Below are 25,685 nucleotides of genomic sequence, written 5' to 3' on the forward strand. Positions count from 1 at the left end.
ATTCTGCTTAAAGTGGAACCAAAAAGTTTTTGGGGAAAAAAAAAAAAAAAAAAAAAAACTGAATTTATTTATAGTGCAAATGCACAGCCATTCCTCCAGACTAATGTTTTATGGTGGGTGGGGGACAGCCACTGCAATATAATTTCCAATAAGTGATCTAGGTTTGTGCCCTATCTTTGTGGCATACCAATGAGTGTCAGAATAGCCTGCGAGGCTATCAGCTTAAGGTTAACACTGCAGCCAATGTTCTTTTCCTGAAATGTGTTAGTGTACTGATATTATTAGCCACCTCTGCTAGCCTCTGGGTATCTCCCATTCGAGGACCAACCTCAAAGCTAACTCTAAATATAAATGTTTTCTGAAAAATAAAATATTAGTGGGAAAAGAAAAAACACATGAAAGTCAGACAGTCACATAAAATCAGTGTGCATCACGAAAAAAGACACTAAGCCACACTTCATATTCACTACTTATGCCAGGCATTTTCTTGCATGCTCTGTGATTCAGGTGTTTTTTACTGCTATGACATAGTTATTGAAGTGAAATTGCTATGTGACATTGTCACTGAGGGCATCCAGATGCCCTCAATTCATCCTCCTCAGTTTATCCTCCTTGGATGTTCCCTTGTCAATGCTAGGGAAAACTTTGCTATTCCACTGACTGCAGGAGTAGATCAGACAAATGTATGGTAAGAACAACTCTATTCTTTTGTTCCTCTGTCCTGGTCAGGCTCAGAGCTTCTTGTGACGTGCCCCCAGACAGCCCTAATGACCTCAGTTGTTGTCCTTTTATCTTCCTTTTCCCCTCTTATGCTTTTTCCCTTTATCACCCTCATCCACTACCAAACAACCAAACTGTCCCTGTTTATTTTTTTCCCATTGGCCTCAATTTTGCTGATTTTACATCCTTATTTGGTATTTGTGATATTGTTGCCCTGGTAATTTCTGGTAATTGGTTAGCAATTCCATTAAGACAGTTCCCCTACTGATGCTGTTTCTAAGGTTGCTGTTAAGTTTAGCCTCAAGTCAAGGCTAGCYATCTGCATATATATTTCTTCCTTCTTCCTTTTTGCTCTCTGTAATGCCTTGCGATTTCTGCTGTTGTTATCTTTTGATTGTAGCTACAGGTCACRTTTGACCATCTGCACATATACCCCAACACCCAGAAAGCAGCCTGGTCAAAGCAGCTTTCCAAAGCTGCACCACCAAAGCAGGTGCTGGTGGAAGCACCTGCTCCTTCTTCTACGTAGTCTGAATTGCCATAAAGACCATCCTTAGAGCCAGTGACAGCTAGGACTGGACTGAAACACCACGCTTAGCCTCCTGCTTTCTGTTTACATYTTCCCTSTTAATAAGATGCCAAAATGTATGCRCATATACCAGGCCTRTTGCTGCTCTTTGGCATATAGCTCCATATTTCTTTTCTCCAARACCACACCATAATGTGGTTTCTGGTGACTTCTATCCTTCCCTACCTAATTTGTCCCTTKAACTTTTTCACTGGCCATGTGGGGAAGCTTCCTCAGAAAGAGTCAGTTATCATGGACTTCCCTTGGACTGTTCATTTCCCAATTACCCAATTACTTTAGAGACAGTATGATAGCACTTGGCTGAATGGGACCAGGAATGGCTACATTAAAAGGGTCTGAGGTCTATGCCAGCATTTTTACTGGGAAGATGCTCTTCCTCTAGGCTGAAAGAAAGGAAGAGTTCAGAGGCTGTGTGCACCACCTAACTGGCTAAATTCAGAATACTCTTAAGAGGTCCTCATGACAGCATACAAGGTCCCATGTAAAAGTTTCCTTTTACAAAGGTCAAAAACCAATTAGGCGTCACTGTGAAACTGTATCTTACAGGATTCCCCCCCCCGCAATTATTTTCCAATGAAGAGTAATAAGTAGAAAGCTGTCCCGTCTAATGCCCAAAGCAGCTGCTGCTGCTGTTGCCACTCAACTATATTCTGTGTCTTCATCCATGGGCACTGCAGCCTACACCTGTGGTAGCAGGGCGTTAGAGATTTTTTTGTTTTTGTTTTCCTGGGCGGACATAAGATAACTCAATCACAACAAAAAATAGTAGATAATGTACAAAGATGATATAATTTAATTTACCTAGCTAGTGTCGCCTTGCATTTCTCTGCCACAAGAGCACCACGTTGCAGCCCTCAAAACACTACCTACAAACCACGCAATTAAAAATATAATGATAATTATTAGAATTAGATTTACCTGTCCACAATAAAATGCAATTCCTTCAGGTTCAGGTGATGCTTGATATGTCATAAGGCATAGCACCATGCTAAGTAATGTGACCTATACAGCACTTTCTCCTGTAATAAAGAGAATTTGCACCTTGAATCTCATGATTTGTTTTTTATTGGCAGTTCAGCGGGCAAGTATGTAATACTCAAGACAAAAGATGGGATTCTTTGAGCCTAAGTTTGAATTAAATTCAAATTTTGAATGAGTGTAATGTTTGGCATAGTCCTCCACTTCTGGAATRAAAATCTGTAGTAACTTGATCATATTGTCAAAATAACAATGCTATGCAAATAGGATTTGTGTTTGGATACAATATGAGGGATGAGAAGAGATTGTCTTTTAAGCTGTCCCGTTGGACAAAAACAGCTGCCATAAGATTCAGCTTAAAACTAGGATTTCTATCAGAGAAAGAGATTTAACAAATTACTTGCTAAATGTATTTAGAAGACCAAAATATGACTTTAGGATCACTAAATTGCTTCATCACATGTTTCTTATTTCTAAATGTAGAAAACTCTAAACATAGCTTGTCTGCCCTGATTCAATTACAGTTCTTTTTTTTCTGTAAAATATTTTGGTTTTGGTACAAATAGCTGAAAAGAATTTTCAAAAATGCCCATGGCAGTATGTATTAAGCACTTAGTGTTCCTAGGATCTCCTGAAAAAAAATCCATCTGCTATGAAAATAAACATCTAAGAGTGATTTCTGAATGAGTATTCATAGAGTCGTGCTTCAGAAAAAAAACAGTTCCACTGATTTCAGTAGGTTATCATTTTTTACTTGCTACTTATACAGTGAGGAGTGGTTTCCTGAACTGAAGCTATAGTCATTACAACTCAGAGTATAAATTCATTGATTGCTTATTCACAGATTTGAGTTTTCTTGACTTTTTTTCCTCACCTCTCTCTGAGTTCAGATCTCAGGGATGAAAAATGCTTTTATTCTTTCAAGCATTTCTCAGCCTCGGGTGATGTTATAGAGAGAAGATAACAGGAGTGTGTGTCGCTGATGACTCTCTGTGTGCTATACCCTAGTACACCTGGTGGACATCTGGAATGTGATTGAAGCACTGCGAGAAAATGCCCTTAATAACCTGGACCCCAACATAGAGCTCAACGTGGCTCGCCTCGAGGCTGTGATTTCAACTATTTTCTACCAGCTCAACAAAAGGATGCCAACCACCCACCAGATCAACGTGGAGCAATCTATCAGCCTGCTGCTCAACTTCTTGCTAGCAGCCTTTGATCCGTAAGTTTGTGTTCTTCCTTTCCTGACTGGTGAAAGGGTTTTGCTCGCTGTGAAAGTATCTTTGAAAAACAGTTGAACAAGCTAAAATTTCTGCCCTAAATAACAAAAATGAATACTTCTAACTATTCTAACAGAAGTTAAAATTGAGGAACTCCATTTTTACTTCTGTTGAGCCAAAGTCAGACCTACTCATTTGTCCTCTAGTTACTCAGACTTGTTTTGGGTGTTACTGAAGAACAGTTATCTATAGACACAAATTTGCTTCCACTTCTTATCTGCGTTGTTATTCATTGACAAACCAGTGAGTCACACCACTGCAGTGGTAGTATGACACTTAGTGGTGACATGGGTTAACAACTCGGTATTTTGAGACAACTTTCTCTCCTTCAAGTTCTTGCAGCTGTAGCAATTTGTTTCCTGCCTCATGACAGAAAAACAAAAAACAAATAAATAAAAAAACCCCACATGCAGCATGGTTTCGAGTCCATGGCAGAAGCAGAATAAAGAGCAGGATTTGGCAGTGAAATTCATGTTGGATATTACTGCATGAGACCTGCCTTACAAAAAGGAGGAGTTTAAGAGAGGGTGAGCTTCCAAGGATGCTGTGTATACATATTAGTGTTACTGAATACRAGGGCATCAGCCTACATTTGAAATCTGCTAAACCAGATAACTGAGAACAGYAGTTAAGTCTGAAAGATGCAGACTGCCTATTACCTTTCTGTAGTGGATGTTTTGAAAGCTCAYCGGCTGAAAACACTGGCCGTGAGTCATTAAAATCAAGATCTCTCCCTTCTACCCTYTTCCCTCTTTCCCATCCTCTCGCTCCACAGGCTTCTTGCCGGGGATCTGGCACCTTTCAGGGCCGGATCACCCAGGCCTGCTCAGTCACCATGGCAACGGGCGAGTTAAAAGCAGTGGTTCCACATGAGCGGCTGCGGAGGCCCCTGTGCAGCTGCAGCCTCTGTCCTGCCCTCCACGGGGGGAACAATACGTCAACCATTCGTGAAACTGTAGCCTTCAGGAACACTTTTTGTCACCTCAAGGGCAGTGAAACAAGGAGCAGGCGTTTCCATTTATGCCGTTGTGGCTGTGACAAGGGATGTGGCCGGGCGCATGCAGTAGCACAGAGCGCTTCCTGACGGACGGGCACGGGGAAAGGCCCATGACTACCGTAGCTGGGTCTGTGCTCATATGCCTGCTTTGTAGCTCGCTGTAATGGGGGTGGAAATGTCAGCTAGATGTCAAGGCTCCTTACAGCAAAATGGAGGAAAGGATTTTACTGCTCTGTGCTGAAATAGTGAGTGCAGTTAAAAGGGCAAGGCTGTGCCTTCCCTGCAAACATCAAGCGCTCCGTGTCTTGTGACCTATTTCTGGGCTCTCATCAGAAACGGCCGCGGGTGAGGAGAATGTGACTCCCGCTCTGTTCTGCAAGCAGCTCCTCCTCCCCACTCGCTGCCTCTGAGCTGGGAGCACTGCAGGGGTTTCCCAGAAGGACAGGGAGACCCTGRGGGACTTCAGGAAGAGGCCTGCAGCTCTACTATCCACGCCCTGATAGGAACGGGATGCATATTACTCACAGCTTTAAATGCGTGAGATTGGTTGAGTTGGGATTCAACTAGGTTGAGATTTAGGTCCGGTCTAAGATATCTATGCTTAAGTGTCTGTGTGAAAGCTATGTCTCTGTATTCTCTTTAGAGTCAAGGAAAACTTTCTTGGTATAGTCTGTTGAGCACAGGGAGCAATTCAGCTCTTCAGCAGAGCTTCTCTTCATGTCTGGCTTTGTGGGGATCAGTATCAGCTGGATCTCTCTTTATTGTAATGGGATGTTGCCGCTTGTCACAAATATAGACATATCAGTGCCTGACTCTCAAGCAGTCTGAATCCCACCATTGGTATTATCCAGATAACCTACATTTTAGGCCAGATGTTTATTTAGCATGCAGCCCAAATCTTGGATAGCCCAAATTTCCCAGTATCTCAGTGGGATGGCTCCTACACACTAGAGGGGGTAATGTGGAAGCTGTCTTGGATCTATCTGACATCTCTGCTTCCTCTGGGCCTACTTGCCTGCTGCTCTCTGCAGTAGAAAAGAAAGGTGCTGAAAGCTACAAGTCAGTGGAGGAGCAGCAAGATCTTTCCTGTATTCCCAGGGTCACAGAGAAGCAAATATTGCATATGGGGGAAAGCGGGCATGGAAGCCAGAAACTAAAGTATTTTTTTCATTTTCACTCCCTCGTTTAGAGACATTGGGCAATTTCAGTAAAGTTACCTGTGCTGTTTTTCAGTAAAAAAGAGACACTGACGTGACAATATTCTCTGCTAAAATAATCCCATTACCTCTGTTGTTTCTTAACCCTATGTTTTCAGCAAATGATTGACCTCTCAAAATATGCTATCCAAAGCTTCCAGGATATTACTGAAGAATTATTTTTTTCTGTTAAATGTTAATATGATCAGATTTGATTCTATAAATGCAACCAGACAACAACAACAACAAAAAAACCAAAATAATAAAAAAGTCATCCAAAAAAGCATGATAGCTGTTCATCTCTTGATAAATGAGAAGGCTCTTCTCAGTGATCACAGACTTCTTTTCACCTTTGTGGCTGTGCAGAGTGACACCTGCTTCTGCCTTACCACAGGCAGTACCTCCAAAGATTGGTGTTTCTTATGTCTCATTTGAAATATAAAGAGGGTATATAAAGAGAAACAGAGGCATTTTTTGGACTTAGATATTCTTATATGAAAGCACTACCAGGGACAAGTTAATCTGTGATTTAAACTTTAATAAGCCTACCGCTGTGTCATTTCTGAGGCTGCTGTTAATAGATATTGCCCCGAGTGGCTGTTCTAGCATTCGGTCTGCTAGTAATAGACTGAAGATCCTCCAAGCTTTTAACAAAACTTCTTCCATTTATAACCCACTGAAACCCTGGCAGGTTTCGGTGCTCTCTGTTAAGGAGTGTTCCCGTAGGCCTGAGAGGCTCAAGAGCTAGCCCCTGGCTAGTAAAAGTTGTGAGGAATCACAGTGGCATGTGGCACAGAGCCATGGCATATGGGCCAGCTTGCTCAATGTCCTAAAAATTCACCCCGACTTTAGGAACCCCAGGCCTTAGATTCTTAGGCTTTCAGATAACTATATCTTCCTGCTGCCTAGCGGAGAGAAAGAAATGGAGAGATTTCATGTGTCTTTGGGTGTGATGCTCCGCTCTAGCCTTCACATTCAACCAAAATAGAACCTTATAAAACTGAAAGTTAATAATATTAGAATTCATGAACAGAAATTCTATTCCCCTTAATTTTCTGTTAGTCTGTGGAAATCTCTGTCACACAGTAGAAAAGCTGGAGAAACAGAGAAACTAGAAAACAGAACAAAGCAGAACAAACAAAGCAATGAGAACAGTGACAAGGTTGCACTTTCAAGAAGCTGGACAACAACATGCCTAATTTACATGTTTAGCTGCATATGTGGGTAGTAGCATTGCTTCAGTGAATAAGGTTATTAACTGGGGTTCTAAAATAATAGCAAATGTCCTTCACATAATTACATATAGTAAGAGGCAAAGACAAACCTCTCAAAATTTCAGTCCAGGCCATTGTCAACATCTAGCTAGTTGGCAACGTGGGGTATCAGCCTCACCTTGTAAAGCAGGTCCTAAAAGTCTAGTTTTAAAGAGACTGTAAATATACTGTGTTAGATCATCTTCAGCACTTACTTACTGTTGCAGTACCATTACTTTTGCTGCAAAGTTTAACTGACAAGGAGATAACAGGTAATTTTCCCTGTCACTTGACATACTTGTGTTAAGAATGGAGCTACAAGCTCTAGGCTGTGAAACTCACAAAATCCAAATGCAAGGACTCAATTTCTACAAAGAAAAGATGAAATATTCATGCCATTTTAAAATCAAATGTACATTAGAATCCTATTAAAGTCGAAGTGTACGTAGAGATGTCGCATGAAGTTGCACTCACCTGCAGTCTTCTAGGAACAGAAGATACACCATGCACTTAGCAAAGGTATATACCAGAGGACTGTGCTGCCATTCAGAGAGGCTTGGACAGCCTGGAGAGTTGGGTCTGCACCAAGGGAGGAAGAACTCCATGTACCAGTACAGGTTGAGGACTAACATGCTGGAAAGCAGCCCTGCAGAGAAGGACCTGGGAGTCCTGATGGACAACAAGTTGAGCATGAGGCACCAAAGTGCCCCTGTGGCCAAGAAGGCAAATGGTGAAGACCAAAGGGGCTTTAGGAAGAGCATTGCAGGTCAGGCAAGGTCACCCTCCGCCTCTAGTCAGCCCCGATGAGGCCACTTCTGGAGTCCTGTGACCAGTTCTGGGCTCCCCAGTGCAAGAGAGACATGTTGCTACTGGAGAGAGTCCAGCGCAGGGCTGCAAAGATGACTGGGGGACTGGAGCATCTCTCATACAAGGAAAGGCTGAGAGAGCTGGGACTCTTCAGCCTGGAGAAGAGGAGACAGAGGGGAGAGATTATCAGTATGTACAAATATCTTAAGSGAGGGTGTCAAGAGGATGTGGCCAGGCTATTTTCAGTGGTGACCAGCAACAGGACAAGAGGCAATAGGCACAAATTGAAACATAGGGAGTTCCATACCAGTATGCTGAGCACCTATCTTGGAAGTGACCTGTTTGTTTATCTGTCTATATGAAGCTGTGGAATGTTTAATTCCCTCTTCTCCAGCTTTGCTGTTTGTTGGATATGATACAGTCCAGCTGGCCTTTAACAAAGAAGTCCTGCAAAAACTGCATTTCAGAGATTTGCTTTTTCCATTCTGAAACCTCTTTGTAAAAAAAAAAAAAGGGATTTTTTAAATTATAGCCTCTGATAATTCCCTGCCATAATTAAGGTGGGTGGTAGGAGTCCCACAAGTAACGAAAGAAATTACTCTCTTACTTTTGGAAAAGATAACATAACTTAAAGCTGGAGGAGCACCAGGGAAATCTTTATACTTCATGCCTAGTTAATGAGAAAAAATGTATTTTCTCAGTGCCCATTTAATGGGCTGAGTTAGCTGCTTGTAAAGACATGGTGTTATCTCTTTACAGTTTCCCCACCAGGTTTTCACTTACAGCACTCTCAGTATGCATATTGCTGGAAATCTTTACAAGTTCCGGAGTTATTTGCTATCACTGTTATTACTGAACTAAAAGGCTATATATCTAACCCCTGCATTTAGGGATTTAACTTTAACTAGTTTGTGGATTCTGTCAGACAGCCTATGGTGTTTCCTAGCTCTGGAGAAAGACAGTCCCTATCTGTAGGCATACACTTAAACAGGAAACGGTCTACTCTGCTCTAGTGTCTAAAGGCATACATCATTTTTTGCCTTTTTTTTTCCTTTTTATCCCAAGCAGCAGGAAATAACCTTAGTGCTCCTGCCACCATCCTAAGTACTCTGTCCCATCTTGCTGCTAAGTGCCCATCAACTGCCAAGATTTGCCTTTGCTATCCTTAATGCATCTAGTGCTTTTCTGTAGGGATCTGAAGGTAACTTCAGTGTGAGAGCTGCTATATAAAACCGAAATACTTTCTTTCCTCTCCTATTCCCACTAGTAACATTTTCATCTCTTTGCATTAGCCAGCCTAGAGCTTCACTCAGGGAGCACTGAGTTCAATAGGGAGCTGCATGTTGCTGTCAGCCMCTGCCTCAGCATCTGCTTTTATGTCACTGCTTAAGCACTTGCTGAAGCTTCAGTGAACACCCCAGTACTGCCAGTGAAGGAGATCTGTAGTGCTCAGCAGCAGCTTAGGGAATTTCTGGTTCCAAGTGATATTGGAAAGTCTTAGGCCTCRGTATCCTGCCTATTCATCAGTCATATATGTTTATATATGCACGGATCTGTACATATGCACACAAACACGCATGCACATGTTTTTCAGGGGGCAAATTGAATGCTTTCTTTAGTGATGGTTTTATTAATACAAATGACTGATCCAAAATAGAGTGTCAAAACTAATCAAACTGAGAGACTGAAGAGAGAAATTAAATCCTCACTGTTTCTATTTCTCTATTCCCTAACTGTTTGAATGGGGGAAAAGGCAATGGCTCTGGGGTGGAAAGCTGAAGGTGAGTTCATGCCTCTGCCATTCAAGAATATAATCTTGTTAGTAAATGTACCTAAATCTACTGGGGAAAATACCTGAATCTGATGCATTTCCGTATGGCGTAATTTCTTCATCCAGTTCTTTCATTGCTTCTTAATAGTGCAGCTGCTTCCACTGAGCGTTTATTTTTCTGAACGCTAATAACTCCTTTAAAAGCAGGTGAAATGTCATGATATACACTGAGTGCAGAAAATTTCCCAAAAATYTAAGGGTTATCATGCACTGAAAGAACAGAAAAGGACCCAATTCTCAGTCATAAAGCTGGCACTGTGAAGTGTCRGTTTGCACAAATGAGAATCTAGCCACTGAAGAATGGAAGTGCAAGAGACTGAAATAGATTCAAGATATTTATATTGTGATTTTAGTCTTAKGAAGTAATGAAAAAGAAAAGGCACACCAAGCCCAGCATTGAAGAATATAGTAAAAATGGTAGATTTTTCTTTCTTAAATGCTGAATTTATTTCTTTTTGTCTGCATCCCTAGTTGATTTTCTGACAAAAAGCAGGTTTTTAAATGCATATAAAAATATTTAGACTTAATATTTAGAATCCTGTGCTACAYTGACCTGAAACTAAATCCAGTCCGCTGAATTGTAAACACTATTAGCTAGTCAAGCTTGGGGAATGGACTCATTTTGTAAAGTCTGAGCGACTTAGAGCARCTGTAGCAGTGAAGCATGGAGCGTGCTTTAATATGCCCAAATGAATCTACAATTCATCTGCTGTGTGTGCCACTGTGTAAGTCTGGTTTGAGATAAGCAGAGAGATGCAGTCAAAGGCTTTGTGTTATCTTTTAGCCCTGATCAGATGCTATTTTCTTCATTAAAATTACAAATGAAAAGCAACAGAGTAATTTCATAAATATTGATGGAGAGGTAAATTTCCATACATTGTTGTTGCTGATGCAGCTGAAGAATCTTGTGCAATACATAGTTGTATCTATTTTTGTAGGAAATCTCCTTTAGATATAATATCAGAATAGAGGCTGAAGGTCACAGAAACTCCCCTTCCTTGCAATGACACAAAATCTCATCATCTGGTCCCATTATTAGCCCTAGTGGTAGGATCTGAAAGGAGAGGCAGTTGCCATTGGGTTAAGCTGGCAAATACCAGCAGACAATGTGTTTTTTAAAATCATGGTGACAGTACATCTTCTATGATATCATTAAATGTACCTATACAAAGCAATTAAATAATGCTGAGTTTGAAAGATAAATAAACATTGCTGCAGTGCAGCTGTTGACTGTGACTGCCTTATAGGAAAACTCTGAAAACTCCAAAAAAAAGACCCTCATATTTCAACATTTGGATGCCAAAAAAAAAAAAAAAAAATATTAAAAAGCAGATGAACTTTAGAAAACATCTTCTTTTTCACCTTCTGAAAGGGACTGACCCTTCTAGTATTTCCATTCTGCCATTCCTGTGGACACTGTACTGAGTTTTGCCTAAGCCAAAGGTGTATAGGTCTTCTGGGAGKTAGGAATGCCTTGCACTGTGTGATGGGGTATTTTACTCATGCAGTTGGAATATAGCAGGATTTCCATAGTGGCAGTTCCTGACTGGGGTCCGTAGGGGCTGTGGAGGGAGGATGGGAGGAGATGGCGAGAGGGATGATGATGTTCTGCCATTTATGCTTAACCCTGGGGAATGAAGAGCTCAACAATGTGTTAAAGATAGCGGTGCCCTAGGAGTGCAACACTTACGGGCTGATGCTTCCATGAGGGCAAAAAAAAAAAGCATATCTTGTGTGTATCTGAATTGGAATAATGCTGTCTATTTTAGGTTGAAAGATTTAATAATGCTCTTTGTTTCCAGTTGAAAATAGCAGACATGCAAGCCAGAGGAGAGGCCAGTCATAGCCACACTGTGACCAAACTGGGGACCTTCTGCATGTCACAGCAAACGCTTTTGCTTATTCTGGATGCAGATTCATTGCCCACTTTTCAATAAAATAATTGCAACAAGTTCACAGAAGTCACATGTGCCGTTCGAAAGTCAATTAATTGGACTTATTAAGGGATACAGTAGCCAGCATGTGCAATCATACAATTCTGCTGGGGTTTTTTTCACTGTTTTACCCAGAGTGATGACTTTTTCACTCATCCTAGGGACAGAAAATACACGATACGCTCAGGTTAAGATGGCCGTGATTGTGACATGTGCTGTATGTTCAACAAAAACTGATTTTGAAGGTCTTACATCTTCCTGTGTGAATCTACATGTACTGTACATTGCAATATGCATTAAATGGAATTTTGTCCTTATTGCTAAATATGACTACTTTCTCCTGTTGAACAGGGAAGGACATGGTAAAATTTCCGTTTTTGCTGTCAAAATGGCCTTGGCGACTCTTTGTGGAGGAAAGATCATGGACAAATTAAGATGTAAGTCTTCTGGGGGGCATATTTATCTGCTAATCCTTATTATACTTGAAGAGAAAACAGTACAGGTAAGAAAATGGAATTATAGTAACTTAGAGTTTCATTGCGGGTTTGAGGTTTGAGTTAGCTCTAAGTAAGTCCAGCTAATTCTTTGAATGAGTTTCACAACAGATTTAGTAGTTTTGAATATTAGTCACATATATTTTAGCTCTAATTGGTGAAATTTTTTTTTCTTTGGGATGATTCAGGGTACAGTCAGGTGTCTGAGGTATTCAACCTCATGAAGCATCATTTAGCAATTACTTCAATTTTTTTTTTTAAATAATGTCTCTCATTTCACACTTAAAAGTACAATATTATTATGCACTATTTATATTTATATTTATATTTATATACCCTAGGGCACAAATTAATTCCATGTATTCTGCGGAATGGCTTCTCACTTCACAGGATCTGTTTCTAGTTCTCAAAGACAACAGCTCAGATGGAGCAGCACTTTTCTGATCAGCACTATCATGTCTTGAGATTAGGTCAAGGACATCTTTTTTCTAGACGTTTTGACTGAAGGGTTAATGTCAGCATTCAGCCTCCTCTGAGCCTTCTTCCACAGCCAGAGGAAATTAAGAAGTTTGCAAACTGGTGTTGATTAGATTTGACRAGTAGAGATTCCCAGATGCTAATTTAGGCTTCCAGGTTTGGTACCCTTTTTTAGTATGCTGTTTCTCGGGAGCTCTTCAAATATAGAACAGTGTAAATGAACACAGTTTGTTCTCTAGGGCAATTTAAGAACAARGAGCAGAGTCTATCCGGTGGAAAGCTGGGGTACGATGCTGACTTTCTACTAGTGGTTCCAGGGTCTTGTCTGTAGAATAGTTGCAGGTTCATGGATGGAAGCCATTGCCATCACTCTTTGACAAATGACAAATGCCCATTGGTCAGTGATCTCCTGCAGATCTTAGGATCCCTTTATATAAGGGGAAAAATGAAGGCTGAGAAAGGAGAAATGTGCATCTCTGAAGTAATAAAACTTTGGAGTATTCTTGCAAGTGAACAACAGAAAAAAAAAAAAGTTAAATACTGCATTTTCTTGGGTGTCCAGAACAAAAAAATAACTTAATGAGCTCACTGGTAAGATTTAGATGTGTTGAACTGGTCCTAGGCAAGAAGTTGGTGCTGCATATCTTGTCAGATTACATCCCCCTTCCTTCCCTGATGGAAGCACTACCTCATGCAGTGCATCAGACCTCACTAAAAGGAATGACCACGTGCCACGTAAGGAACAGGGGTATTTTAATGCTAAAATAAGCTACTTTATTTTGTGTATCATTTCCTTTGGTTTCTGTTAAGCAGGGTTAAAATAAAGGTACAGAAGTGCTGGGGGTTTCCATAAGCAGAAGTTGTTTATAGCTTTTGGTTCAAGTCCATATTACTCAACTTAAGAGCAAACCCATAGCCTGAACTGAAGTAGCCTTCTCTTTCTCTTGTCTTGTTTTCCCCACAGATATTTTCTCAATGATTTCAGACTCCAGCGGAGTGATGGTTTATGGCAAATACGACCTGTTTCTGCGAGAGGTTCTCAAGCTGCCCACTGCTGTTTTCGAAGGGCCTTCGTTTGGTTATACTGAGCAATCAGCAAAGTCCTGCTTCTCACAACAGGTAAAGAGAGAGCAAACATCCTTGACAGTGGCTGTCAGCCTCACCTCAGAGCAAACTGTCACCCTCTTCCTTTCTTACACGTCCATGCATGTTCACCCAGGAGGTGCATGGGTGGGTAGCAGGAAGATCCACTTTTCCATCTTCTGGCACATAGGTTAGCTAGGTACATGTCATAGCACTCTAGTCTCTGTATGATTCTCTATATCAAAAGTTGAGGGAGAGGGACTTAGCCAAAGAAATTTTTCAGAACAGGAACCTAACTTAGATGTTCCTAAGCCAAAGAGTCTGAGGAAACGATCCTCCTAATGTCAACACCTACCCTTAATTCTTACCTTTAGGTGATGGGAATGCCCCAGAACATGCAACCCTTTCCTGCAATTAGTCGTTGTCCCTGCAAGCACAGATAAGGCTTTAACTTTACCGTATTAAGCCCAACTCTCATCAAAAACCAAACTACATTTTTCAAATGAGGGCCTTCACACACAGGAAGTTTGACAAGGAATAGAAATTTCTTAACCCCTCACTGAAAATGAAAGTTGGTAGGCAATGCAATTATTTCCCAAATAATTTTTAGTAGTAGTGCTGGCATATTTGAAGATAATCTTGTTCCACAGGGGTGGATTTAAGCCACCACTTCATGTTTTGTTGAGGAATTTACATAGTGAAATGACTTCTGGTCATTTCGTGTTGAAATGMTAAAACAGTACTTTTGCTTGGCAGCAGAGCATTTGAGCCTTGAACATTAGACATCGTGCTACTAAAAATAAGAAAGCAATTTCTCCTTTTTTTCTTGGAAAATATCATTCAGGCTTTGCTTTTTATACAGACAGCCATCAGAAAGGGCACTTTCCTTGATCTTTTCTCTAAATGACAGCAAACCAGATATATGAAGCTGCTTTAAGAAACAAGTAGTTCCCAAGCAAGCACTACATGACTTGGTTCACAGTCTCCATTTAGAGCTATTTAGAAGAGCTAGGTTTCTGACTCGTGTAGATACAGAGAGTTTCTACAAAGAAACTAGTTTGCATCTGTAGGCAGCCAGGAACTTTGGTAAATCTAGACTGCTAGTTCATTTACATTCACTTAATTTAATTCTCATAATSTGCTCCACCAGGCATAAAACAGAGCTTTGAAATCAGACTAAAAACCATCCCCTAAGACACTGTGATAAGTGATACCCACGGAGTCTTGGTCATACCATAGGTCATTCAGTCTTACATATCATGCTCAACATTATCAAAAATTGATACCTTGGGATAAGTTTGACACCTCCTATGTTGTTCTGAGCGTTCATGGAATTCAAGTATTCCAGTGGAGTTCATTTGGTTAGATAAAATAGAAACAAATATCACACATTTCTGAGTACAGGATTTTTCCTTACATAATAATGTTTGAAGATTATTGGTACTGTGGTTGTTCATGGAAAAACTTGCGTGTCTGCTTCCAAACCTACACGCTGACATCGCGAGAACAGAACATTTGCTCATACACGTACTGACTGAATGCACACACTCTGTGTGTGTGTGTGAGCACGTGAGCCCTCTCACACGTGTGTGAATCTCCTTTTCTAGTATGATATTTCAGTGCATTTTGAGTCAGACTGGATCTAGGCAGTGTCCACCCATGGAGAGAAAGGGGGAGTGAGTGGGTTGCTCAGATATCCCTTTTGTTTGCTCTCAGTGTTGATCACTCTTGCCCATCAAATGCCTTTCAGCTCTCAATATGCAGATTCCTCAMTTTTCAGGAATAATAATCTGTGAATGATTTTCTGCTCAGCATGTGAAGTCTCTCTCAATTTGCGTTCTGTGTGAGAAATGTTTGGTTGTTTCCCATTGCAGTGATTTATTTGATTAAACTATGTATTTTCCTCTCTCTGTGAACCACTGTTAGAGGTAATGATTGTTCAAAACAGAAACTACAATGTTTCCTCATAAGCAAATTTACGGAACCAAAAAGCCAGAACAAGTGATTTAATGTTTCAGAATAAAGATCTGGAGCTCAAAAAGGAATTTTATAGCCACCACTTTCCCCCATGAATAAAATGAATGTGATATTACATTGCCTTCGTGCTGAAAAGTATTGTTACAATAGAAAATACTTTTTCTTTCTCTCTTTTCTTTTTTTTTTATTCCAAGCTAAAAAGATAGACACTAGCTTCATTTTGTTATCACTTGGCTAAGTGTTGTTCTGCAAACCCAGACTCCATCTGCATGCAGCACATATTTAGAAAACAGCTTTCAGTTTCGACTTTCTCAGAAGCTGATAAAAAACTGAAGGAGAAAAATATGCCTTTTRTAATGCATGGAAATTACTCTGCTGGTGTCCTTTTAAGGGACGCTGCTCTCTCTAATCCATAAAACCTGTGACCACCAATGGAGCTTGGCCATAAAACTGTCAGAGAAGCCCAGTTGCTTTATTTAGTGCAAATCAGATTTTAAATTATARCTACATTCAAAATTTAATCCATCTCTTCCCAGTGGAAGGGCTGTCTTGTCTCCCCATTGATTGTTAGAGCAGTTCTGTGCTGACTTCAAGAGCAGAGAAGACTTCGGGCAACTCTTTGCAGTATGGGACATGGGATGACCCTTTTCTAATTTTAGTTTTGCCTTTTTGCCCTCAGTTTTCAGTTCTGCTGCAGACAACACTGACATTGCAGAATGGTAAGGGCCAGCAAAGCCATGCCAAACATCCACTGTAGATCCCCACCAGAAAGATCCTTTTCTGTGAGTTGATACTTACAGAGTAGGATTCTTATTAGGGAGATGTTTATCCTCTCTCCAAAGACGGGAAGACCATTTGCATGAGAAGCAGACGGTAGGTACTACGTTGACACAGGTTGTGGGACTGGTACAGCTTCGATATTACTCTTATAGGACTAGTATGTGTTTGGGATTGCRTACTGCAGGTTTTGTGAGAAAATAGAGTATTTCATAGAGAACAAAAGCTAACATTCTGGCTGCTTCTGTTTATTAAAACTCAGGAACACTGATCATTGCAACTAGTCTGAAGTGTCTCTTCCTTAGGACTTTGTCTATTTTTCCCAATTTCCCAATAATTGCTTCCCATATTTCAACCCTGAAACGGAGTGAGATGTTGTGSAGTGATTCCTGCGTGTGTAAAAACAATGTTTTTCTTTGTGTTTGGCTGCATTTGTATATAAATGCTGTAAATGCTGTAAATCTATCTTAAGAGCCCTCCACAACACAGAGCCGATACCTGCTGGTGCATAGCTGCTGATTTTTCTTTCTCATGGGGTAACCACATTACTTTAACAAGTTAAAGCAGCATCTTGTGCAATCAGATAAGAATATTTAGCAATCTTTCTGGATATGAGCATGCTACTTACYTAAATATTTATGACTATAGAGTATATCTGTAGACATTCTCATCAGAGGTCTATTTTTTTTATATCTTAATTCTAGCTGCTGTTTTTCTAAGGATTCCCCATCCTTGACCAACCAGTAACTGTGTATTTTAGTACGTGCTCTTTAGCTAGCATATCACATAGGAAGGAGAAAGTATGTATGGTAGACATATCAGGACGAAGTATCACATATGTCTCAAAAAGCAACTGCACTAAGATTTGTGATGTATTTTTCCCAACATCTAAGAAACCTGAGCTATTGGATTCCACTTTTAAAATCAACAGGGGTATTTTAGAACTAAAGTCTCAGTTCAAGACAACGGGATGCAGACTTTTAAGTGCTTAAGGATACAACAGGTCATGAGCAGTCAAGTCAGCTTCAGGCCCTTTTATGTGTAGGCAAATGCTTGCAGTGACCCACAGCCAGAGCTCACSCATGACCATTTACTATGACTCAACAGAGAAGCTGTAGTTGCTTAAATCACACCAACTCATTCTCCTGTGATGGTCTGTCCAAACCCTACACTGTTTCTGAAGTTATACTTCCTGCTCATTGTTTTCTTTCATTTTTTTTTCTGTTGGAATAGTATCAGTCATTGTCTGTAGTGCTTCTCATTTGAAAATTGGCATTACGTAGTAATACCTATATGCACAGGTATTTGTTATTTAGTACACAAAATATTTAAGAACTTGAAAAACTGAATGTGACTATTATTCACAAAGGATGTTTAACTAATGGCTTTAGAAGAGATGCTTGAAGCAAATAAAATCTAAATGCCACTGTCTCAGCCTCATGACAAGGACTTGCTTGTCCATGAGTTATCATTAAGAGACATTGCAATGATTAAAAATAGTGTGTAAAGTCTTTGGCAATATCAACTGTTTTTAGTAAATCAAATGTCCTTTTTTTTTGTAAGAACAAGCTAAAATCATTTTGATTTGTCTGATTACTCTTTTTTTTGTGTTTGTTTGCTKATTTGAGCAGAAAAAGGTCACATTAAACACCTTCTTGGATACTCTCATGTCTGATCCCCCGCCACAGTGTCTAGTGTGGTTACCACTTCTGCATCGACTGGCAAATGTTGAAAATGGTAAGTAACAGCTGCCCAAAATGGTAAGAGCTGCAGCAGTAAAGCTTTTTGCAATTTTTTTTTTAACTCTGTGAGTAGTTTGTAGGGGCTCCTGTACTGTGGTCATTGAATCCATGTGCCACTTTTACAGTTGGGGTAAAACATTTAAAGAATCCCGTTGATGGTTCAGCCAGGAATGTGAGTTGGCTTTTTTTGTGCTCAAGAAGTTGCCCTGACCATGTCCTCTCCTCCTGTGCTTTGGATAAGTAAAGAGAGATAGGACTCAATTCATGCGCACACTTACACGTGGCCAACAATCGAGACCACAGCTTTTATTAGCTAGGACATATGGCAGTAGAGAAGGAGCAGCTTGGCACTTTCCGTTCATGCAATATACTTGGCAGGAGAAGTCCAACACAGTGTAAAATATCAGCCAAAAGGTCCTTATGAAGGATCCCCTCCTAAGCCAAACTACCAGACAATATACTCAGAAAAGGAGCAAAGAATTCCAGATTCCTCCTTATCTTTTGCTCTGTGGAGGATAAGGGCTTGACTATCTCTTTCTGCTCATGTATTTCCCCTCTTCAGAATGAGTAAATAGCTGATTTTATGGCAGGAAGGGACCAGGAAGATCAACTGGTTTGATTACTGCATCGTGCAGGTTGCATATTCATGGACAACAACATCTTTCTCAGCCTTGCAGCTTTATCTGGAGCCCCTGGGAAGAAGTGGTCTCATGGACTCATGCATGTAGAGGCCTTGCAGCCAAACCTTCATGGCCTGTCTCTGGAGAAGGACACGGTCTATGTTACCACATTGAAACTGCAGGGGCAGAGCTAGAAAACCTCTGGAACTCCTGCAGTGTGTGTGCRTGACATTTATACAGAAAATGTAAAAATATTCATATTAAAATATTAATTTAGAAATATAAATAGGCTTTTTTTAAACAAACAATTTTGCTTCCCCGTGTTTTGCCTCAGAGGTTGTGTAAGCTTGTATAAGGTGCTTTTTGAATATTCCTGGCTTGTTACTCCCTTGCAAGTTTACCTCCAGCAAAGCATGAAACTTTGGGACACTATGGGGAAAAAGACACAGGGATAGGAGGCAGGCAATGTCATATACACTCCCACTGATGGAAAATAAAAATAGTTATACTGTACTATCAACAAGAATATGGGGCTATATAGGAAAGTGGGGGAACCTAGATTTTTTTTGATGTTGGAAGGGTAAAAAGGAAGTTGTATTCAGGTACCAAATCACCACAGCAATAAGAGGCAACAAGGTGGGTAGAGGATGTGGTCGACTCCTTTTTGTCCACAATCCCAGCTGTCAATCCCACCTTCCTCAAGGCCTTGTCACCCAGCCCTGTCCCCCATCGGCTTGCCACCATTTCCCACCTCTTTGTGCTGCAAAATCCTAGCAGGGAAACATAAACCTGACACACTCTGCACTTACCACGGATCCTCCCAGATGGAGCCCTAAGACAGAAAAACAGAGGGTGCMCAGGAGAAAGGAGATGGTACATGATTTACCCCGGTAAATGTGGTACATACTGTAGTGAGGAGAGAGGAGGAGAAGGAGCAGTACCATCAGGGTTCAAAGCTTTGTGCTTGGTGGAAGGAGTCGCTGAATGACTTCCATACATAAGAAAACCTCAATAAATCCCCTGGAGCTCTCACAGGGACGTCTCTGCGGGTCGGGGCCGTGGCAATGGTTGCCGAAATGGTTCCCCCTGAGCAAGGGGCGGGTTGGCTGCGCCATGGGGGCCCTGCTCGGGAAGCGTGGTGGTGGTGGTGGTGGTGGTGCCTCCATCGGGCCTCACGGCGCCCTGTTTCCCCGCGCAGTCTTCCACCCCGTGGAGTGCTCGTACTGCCACAGCGAGAGCATGATGGGCTTTCGCTACCGCTGCCAGCAGTGCCACAATTACCAGCTCTGCCAGGACTGCTTCTGGAGAGGCCACGCCAGCGGTTCCCACAGCAACCAGCACCAGATGAAGGAGTACACGTCATGGGTAAGGGCAGGCCCGCGCCGCGTCCCCCGCGCCCGCCCGCCCGCCGCCATCCCCGCGCGCCGCGTCGCCGAGCCGAGGGGCCGGGGCAGAGCGGGGCCGCCGGCAGCCCCCGGCGCCGCGGTGAGTTTGTCCCCTCCGCGGGGCCGTGACGCGCAGGCTCTCGCAGCCGCCRCGTTCCCCCTCGCGCGGCTGCGGCGTTAGGCAGGCGCCTGGCRGCAGAGCCAGCGCGGCGTGTGCTCCGGGCAAGCGCCGCTTCCTCCTCCCTGGACAGAATAGCTCCGTGCTTTGGCTCAGATGGCAGCAAAGGATCCGCAACCTCGTCCGCCTCCTYGTTGAGCCGGCACCTGCTGTGGGTGCTCAGCGCTCCGTGCCTGGGAGCAAAGCCCCAGCAGAAAGAGAAGCCCGGGGCCCTGGGAAACGCCATCCTGCAGGGACCAAAGCTAGGGATCATCAGCAGAGAAACCCGCAAAAAGGACAAAAACATAGTTACAAAAAAAGGGGCATCATGCAGGCAGTCAGAACTCATGCACGCACAGGACTTTGCACGCATTTTTTAGCAAAGTTCACAAATCGCTGCCACCCTGATGTGCCTGTCGTTGCTGGAGCAAGCAAAGGTTAAAGTTAGGCACGCTCTGCATGCCTGTCACGGGGCCCTGCTCTGCCTCCTGGCAGATCTGGGTCTATCAGTGTGCCCCGGGGTCCTAATTGCTTCTTGTTGCCTAGACTCGATGGACTGGAGTGCAGTGTCTGAACGGGGACGTGCCTGCCACACAGCTCTTATTCCACCCCTAGCAGCAATCTGTGCTGTAAGGCCAGGGGCTGTAGCCAGGGACCTGTAATTATAGGCAAAAAATCATTTCAAAAGGTAGCATTTCTACTCTGCAAAAGCTGAAACATGACTGCCTTGTGCTTCCAAGGATTTTGATGTTGGAAACAAATGTTTTCCTTCCAGTTTGAAATTGCATTTCTAGAGCGTTTATATGTTATTAACAGAGTGTCTATTAGCATTTGTTCCCAACAGGTTAGTGCTCCCCATCAAGCTGCTGTATCGAGCTTGAGTGTGCGTGTGCACGCAGGGGAATTTGACTGCTCCGTGTTCAGAGRGAAATGGCATTTGTAATGGAAAGGAGAGAAAGCCTGCATTTTACTTATTTAGATTGGAGTTCTGTAATAGATGTGTTTCATTATTATCTTGATTATAGTAATAACTTCATCGGATGTGTCTACATCTGTAATGCCATTCCTGTTAAGCTCTAAAAATATCTCAGCATTTCAGCACATTGAGTTGTATTTTGGGGCAGGATCCAGCATAGGAATCATTAGCCCCGGTTTTACTGGTGGAGGATTGAAATCTGAGAGCTGTGTTGAATGCCCTGGGAATCTCTCACAGAGCTTAGAAGAGATGAAAGATCTCTTTGATCCCRGGATCACAGGAAAGGACCTGTGATTGGGAGGATGGAAGATGGCTACTCTATTAGCGTGAACTGTAAAGAAGGTCTAGACAAAGTTAGAAAGCCAAAATGATTTGTTTTAGACTTGCAGGGTTTGAGAATGTGAAAAGCAAGCTTTTTGCACAGAGCCTGTTAGGTTTTTTTGATAATGCAGCTATTTCAGCCTCTTCTTGCTTRCTGTGGGCCGTGTTGTGTGTGAGATTTCCCTGTCCCCATTGGGGAGGGGCTTCTAGGAGAGACAAGAGGAGAGATCTGAAAATCAACAGCTAGCAAATAGAGGGCACTGAGGAAGGAAAGAATATAACAGCCTCGTATTTGTCCCATAATCAGAAAGGAAACTGTGTCTCCTGCAGTACATCTATATGGACAGACATAAATTTCTTAAGCTTGCACTCTGAAGTTGGCAAGGTACAAGCCAGCTCCAGTCCAGAAGACATTAACCCTATGCTGTCCTTCACTATTGAATATTACCCAGGACACAGCACTGCAAAGAACTTGCATCTCTCCATATAGATATACCTCCCAGAGCCTACCTTAGGGGCCACTGAAGGTAAGAGTAATGTGCAACCAGGCTGCGTGGTCCTGGACTTCCTACACTCTTGGGCGCTGGTGGGRAAGGGAAAAGAAGGGTATAAGACTGTATAGATATAAGCAGTAGAGCTACCTGTTGTTCTGTGCTTCCTTTAGTAGAAAGTTTGCACCTTACTTGTCCAGATTACCTCTTCCTTCCTTGTTCCTCCCAGAAATCACCTGCTAAGAAGCTAACTAATGCACTTAGCAAGTCTTTAAGCTGTGCTTCCAGCCGTGAACCTTTGCACCCAATGTTCCCTGACCAGCCTGAAAAACCTCTAAACCTGGCTCATATTGTGTAAGTATCTGTGTGCTGTAGAGAAATAAGCTTTGTCTGAGGTGCTGCTTACACCTAGGAGACATAACACTGAACACAGAACAAGGCAACTGAGTCAGATCAAGTTTAGTGCATCGCAAATGCAAATTCACTGAGAGAGGTGTTYGGGATGAAAGTGTTCTTCTGTGTGACTTAACCTGAAATAACAGTGGAATATGTACATATGAACTACGCAAATCCTGGGGCACAATGTCTGTGTATCCTCCTTCCCCTAGGAGAAGAAATATCCGTGCAGTTTGATGTAGTTCCAGTATTTAGCWCTTTGGCATATATTCATACTTAGGACATTTGCTTTGTCATCTAGAGAACCCAAACTTAAGTGTAACTCATGGATGTCTTACAGTGAGGCACCAGAAAAAAAGTGAAGCCAATTTAGATGAAATTTGTGTCAATTCTCACTGACATAAGTRGAACTGTGATTTCACCTGACTGTGAAGACTAGCCATGTGCTTCTGCCCAAGACTGGTGTCTTTTAAGTATGATGTAATTTGGAAAGGTTCCATCATCTTTACATGCTGATATCTTAGGGAAGCAAAAGTAGTGTTTGGGAAATTAGTTTGGTCCATCCATTTTTCTCTGCAGGAATCAAGCAACTCAAAGCACAGAGAAAATACAGCTGTACACGGTGGGGAAACCATCACACCTGAGTTTTTTTCTCTGAAATGTATCCACCATTTGTGCTAGCAGTTACTCAGATTTTCTCATCAATCAGTTTGTTACCTTTGCTCTTTGGTTTCTTAAAAGAAAATGAAAAAGTTAAATTGTCCAGAGGTCAGGAAAAATCAAAACATTGGTAGGAAAAAAAGTTTTGCAAAAATTTGGAGATTTTGTGGAAAAAAAATCCAAAAATACGGTCTTCCAAGTATTTCTCTTGAGACTATTCTGTAATATTTCTTAAGCAAAGACCCACCCCTTTGAAGCCTTTCAGGCAACAGCCATTATAATTGTGTTTGCATGCTTTATATCCAGCTTACTAGATACTGAAACTATTCCTATTTGTAATTATTACATGTATTTATTTTTGTCAATACTGAACATTTTTATGTAGCATCTGTAAGGATGAGGGCCCATGGGCCGTTGTGGGCTGTATGATACACTGACAATTAAGCTAATTAATATTTTAAGGATAAATCATGCTGATGGTCTGTCTCATTTGGTGGAATATGCATAATGGGACTTTTCCAAGGCAGAAAAGGGTGCTCTRCTTTTAAAATGCGAGGTGCCTCTGACAGATATTTCATTTCAAGTCCTTGTTACACTGATGATTAGTTCAAATCAATGCACATCTTTATAGCAGCGTAATGGGGGCACATTGTGCTCTGGAATATATCATTTAGAGATGGATTTGCTGCCGTGCCATGCTACTGAGTGTGCTATAAAAGCCTGGCTCTGTTGGAGAGTCAATGATAATTTCACGGGACAGATTCTGGCCGTCTTTAAGAGGAATGGGAAGAGACAGGGAGCATGAAGCTGAAACAGAAGCCTCTGCTTCACGTCGCCCGGAGGCCTTCAAAGTCCTTGGTGCAGGGCGACAGATAGTGGGGAGGGAAAACCAGGCTGCTGCAAATGAGGTGAATGCATGTGGGGAAGGCAAGGCAAGGCAAAGAGGCAGTACGTGACCGAGCAGGGTCTGTTCCAAATCTTTGCTGGGAAATTAACACCTTCCCTTCTTCCCAAACACACGGTTATAATTTAGAGCGATTGAATGTGAGAATGAGTAACCATTTATTTTGCTTTATGATATAGCTTCTCTTTATCAGTAGAGTGAAAGCAACATCACTCTACTGTGCGTGATGATAGATGAGTGACAAAGCAGGAGGTTGTGGAGGTAGCATGATCTACAGGGTAGTTCACAGGAATTACCTGAGGGGAAAGATATGCTGCAGTATTTCATGGAGAATACCTTCTTGCTGATGTGATCTTTATTTTTAAATGTAATAGAAGATAAGAGGTGAGAAACAGCTCCGGGCAAGAATACAGGCAAAAAGGTTTTTATATATGCATTGGATGGAAGAATTCTGGCAACAAAATGGTGTTTTTTTCAGTAGTTTCTACCTTAAATGAGGACAAATATTCTCTGCATTTTATACTGCCTTGCCTTTTCAGTGTTCTTCCACCTTTGAGTAATAACACAGAGAAAGACTGCACGGTTTTTCTGTTTTATGGGTGCCACAGAGAATTTTCGATTAAATAAGAAACATGTCTAAAGCACATTTGTAACAATGCAAGAAATAATTATTAATGGGTGGTTAATCTGATGGAGGAACTTCTGAGGGGTCACTTTGCCTTTCTATAAAAGAAGATTGGCAACAAAAAAGAAACACCAATCTATAGAGGTGACAAGTGATGTTACTAATGTGTCATAGAGGGCTGTTTAAATGCATTCTGCACTGGCCTGACTTTATTTCTGTTCAAGCCTGTGGGACCATTATTTTTGACATTAGTGTGAAGAGATTAGACTAGCATGGAGCGCTAGTCTAAATTTTCTGTTGCTGGATTTGTTATTACTGTCCTTCCTTGGGGAGCACTTTTTGGGTGTTGTAAGTTCCTATTCATTAGAAAGCTTAACCACTCATTTCCAGAAGTTAGGCTTAATCATTTCACTTCCAGAAGTTTAGAAATTCACTCAGAATGCTACAGATTTATAGTCAATTGCTAAGAATTTTCCTTTGCTTTCCCGTGAAGTCTGCTGTTCTTGTGTTTCCATGTCATATGTCAGATTTGATACTTGAATATCCRTTTGATGTTAAAACTTAACATAAGAAATGTGATAAAAACAAATGCTATTCACAAAACATTAGCAAAGCCTTAGAGTTTACAGGGCATTTGTACAGAAGAGCTGCTCTGCACTCGTAAACAGCATCAGTGACTTTTTATGCATAGACTTTCTTCTGCTTCTTGCAGAAAATCAGGGTTATATGAATCAAGTATGCCACRTGCCTGACTTTTACCACATACATTTTAAACTGACAATTCAATTAATGATCTCTTTTCCATTTCATTTTTGCTGCAAAAGAGATACTTGGTGAGTATTTTGCTTCTTCAGTACACTTGGAGGAAAAAAAAAAGTTTAAAAAACCCTATAATCTCATCATTACAAATCCCTCACTTTATCAGTGTCTAGACCCAAAGAAATAATTGTGTTTGAATACAGCAATGCAGTGAAAGGAAAAAGCTCTTTTCAGGGAAAGGAAAAAGGAAAGGAAA

General features: G+C 41.5%; 1 protein-coding gene across 5 annotated transcripts in view; it reads left to right on the forward strand.

Annotated features, from left to right (window-relative positions):
- DTNA (dystrobrevin alpha) overlaps positions 1–25,685 on the forward strand; it is a 148,332-nt gene that overhangs the window by 80,592 nt on the left and 42,055 nt on the right. For 3 of the 5 annotated variants that reach the window (XM_026051599.1, XM_026051601.1, XM_026051603.1), the window contains exons 3-8: positions 3,296–3,509; positions 11,937–12,022; positions 13,521–13,675; positions 18,025–18,130; positions 19,954–20,120; positions 22,315–22,439. In XM_026051599.1, coding sequence (XP_025907384.1) covers positions 3,296–3,509; positions 11,937–12,022; positions 13,521–13,675; positions 18,025–18,130; positions 19,954–20,120; positions 22,315–22,439 — 853 coding nt within the window. Of the gene's footprint in view, positions 1–3,295; positions 3,510–11,936; positions 12,023–13,520; positions 13,676–18,024; positions 18,131–19,953; positions 20,121–22,314; positions 22,440–25,494; positions 25,504–25,685 lie in introns of all 5 variants that reach the window. The other 2 variants (XM_026051604.1, XM_026051602.1) reach the window with 1 other exon arrangement.

The sequence above is a fragment of the Nothoprocta perdicaria genome, unplaced genomic scaffold (assembly GCF_003342845.1).
Source record: "Nothoprocta perdicaria isolate Ctin4 unplaced genomic scaffold, notPer1 scaffold_77, whole genome shotgun sequence".
Taxonomy (NCBI): Eukaryota; Metazoa; Chordata; class Aves; order Tinamiformes; family Tinamidae; genus Nothoprocta; species Nothoprocta perdicaria.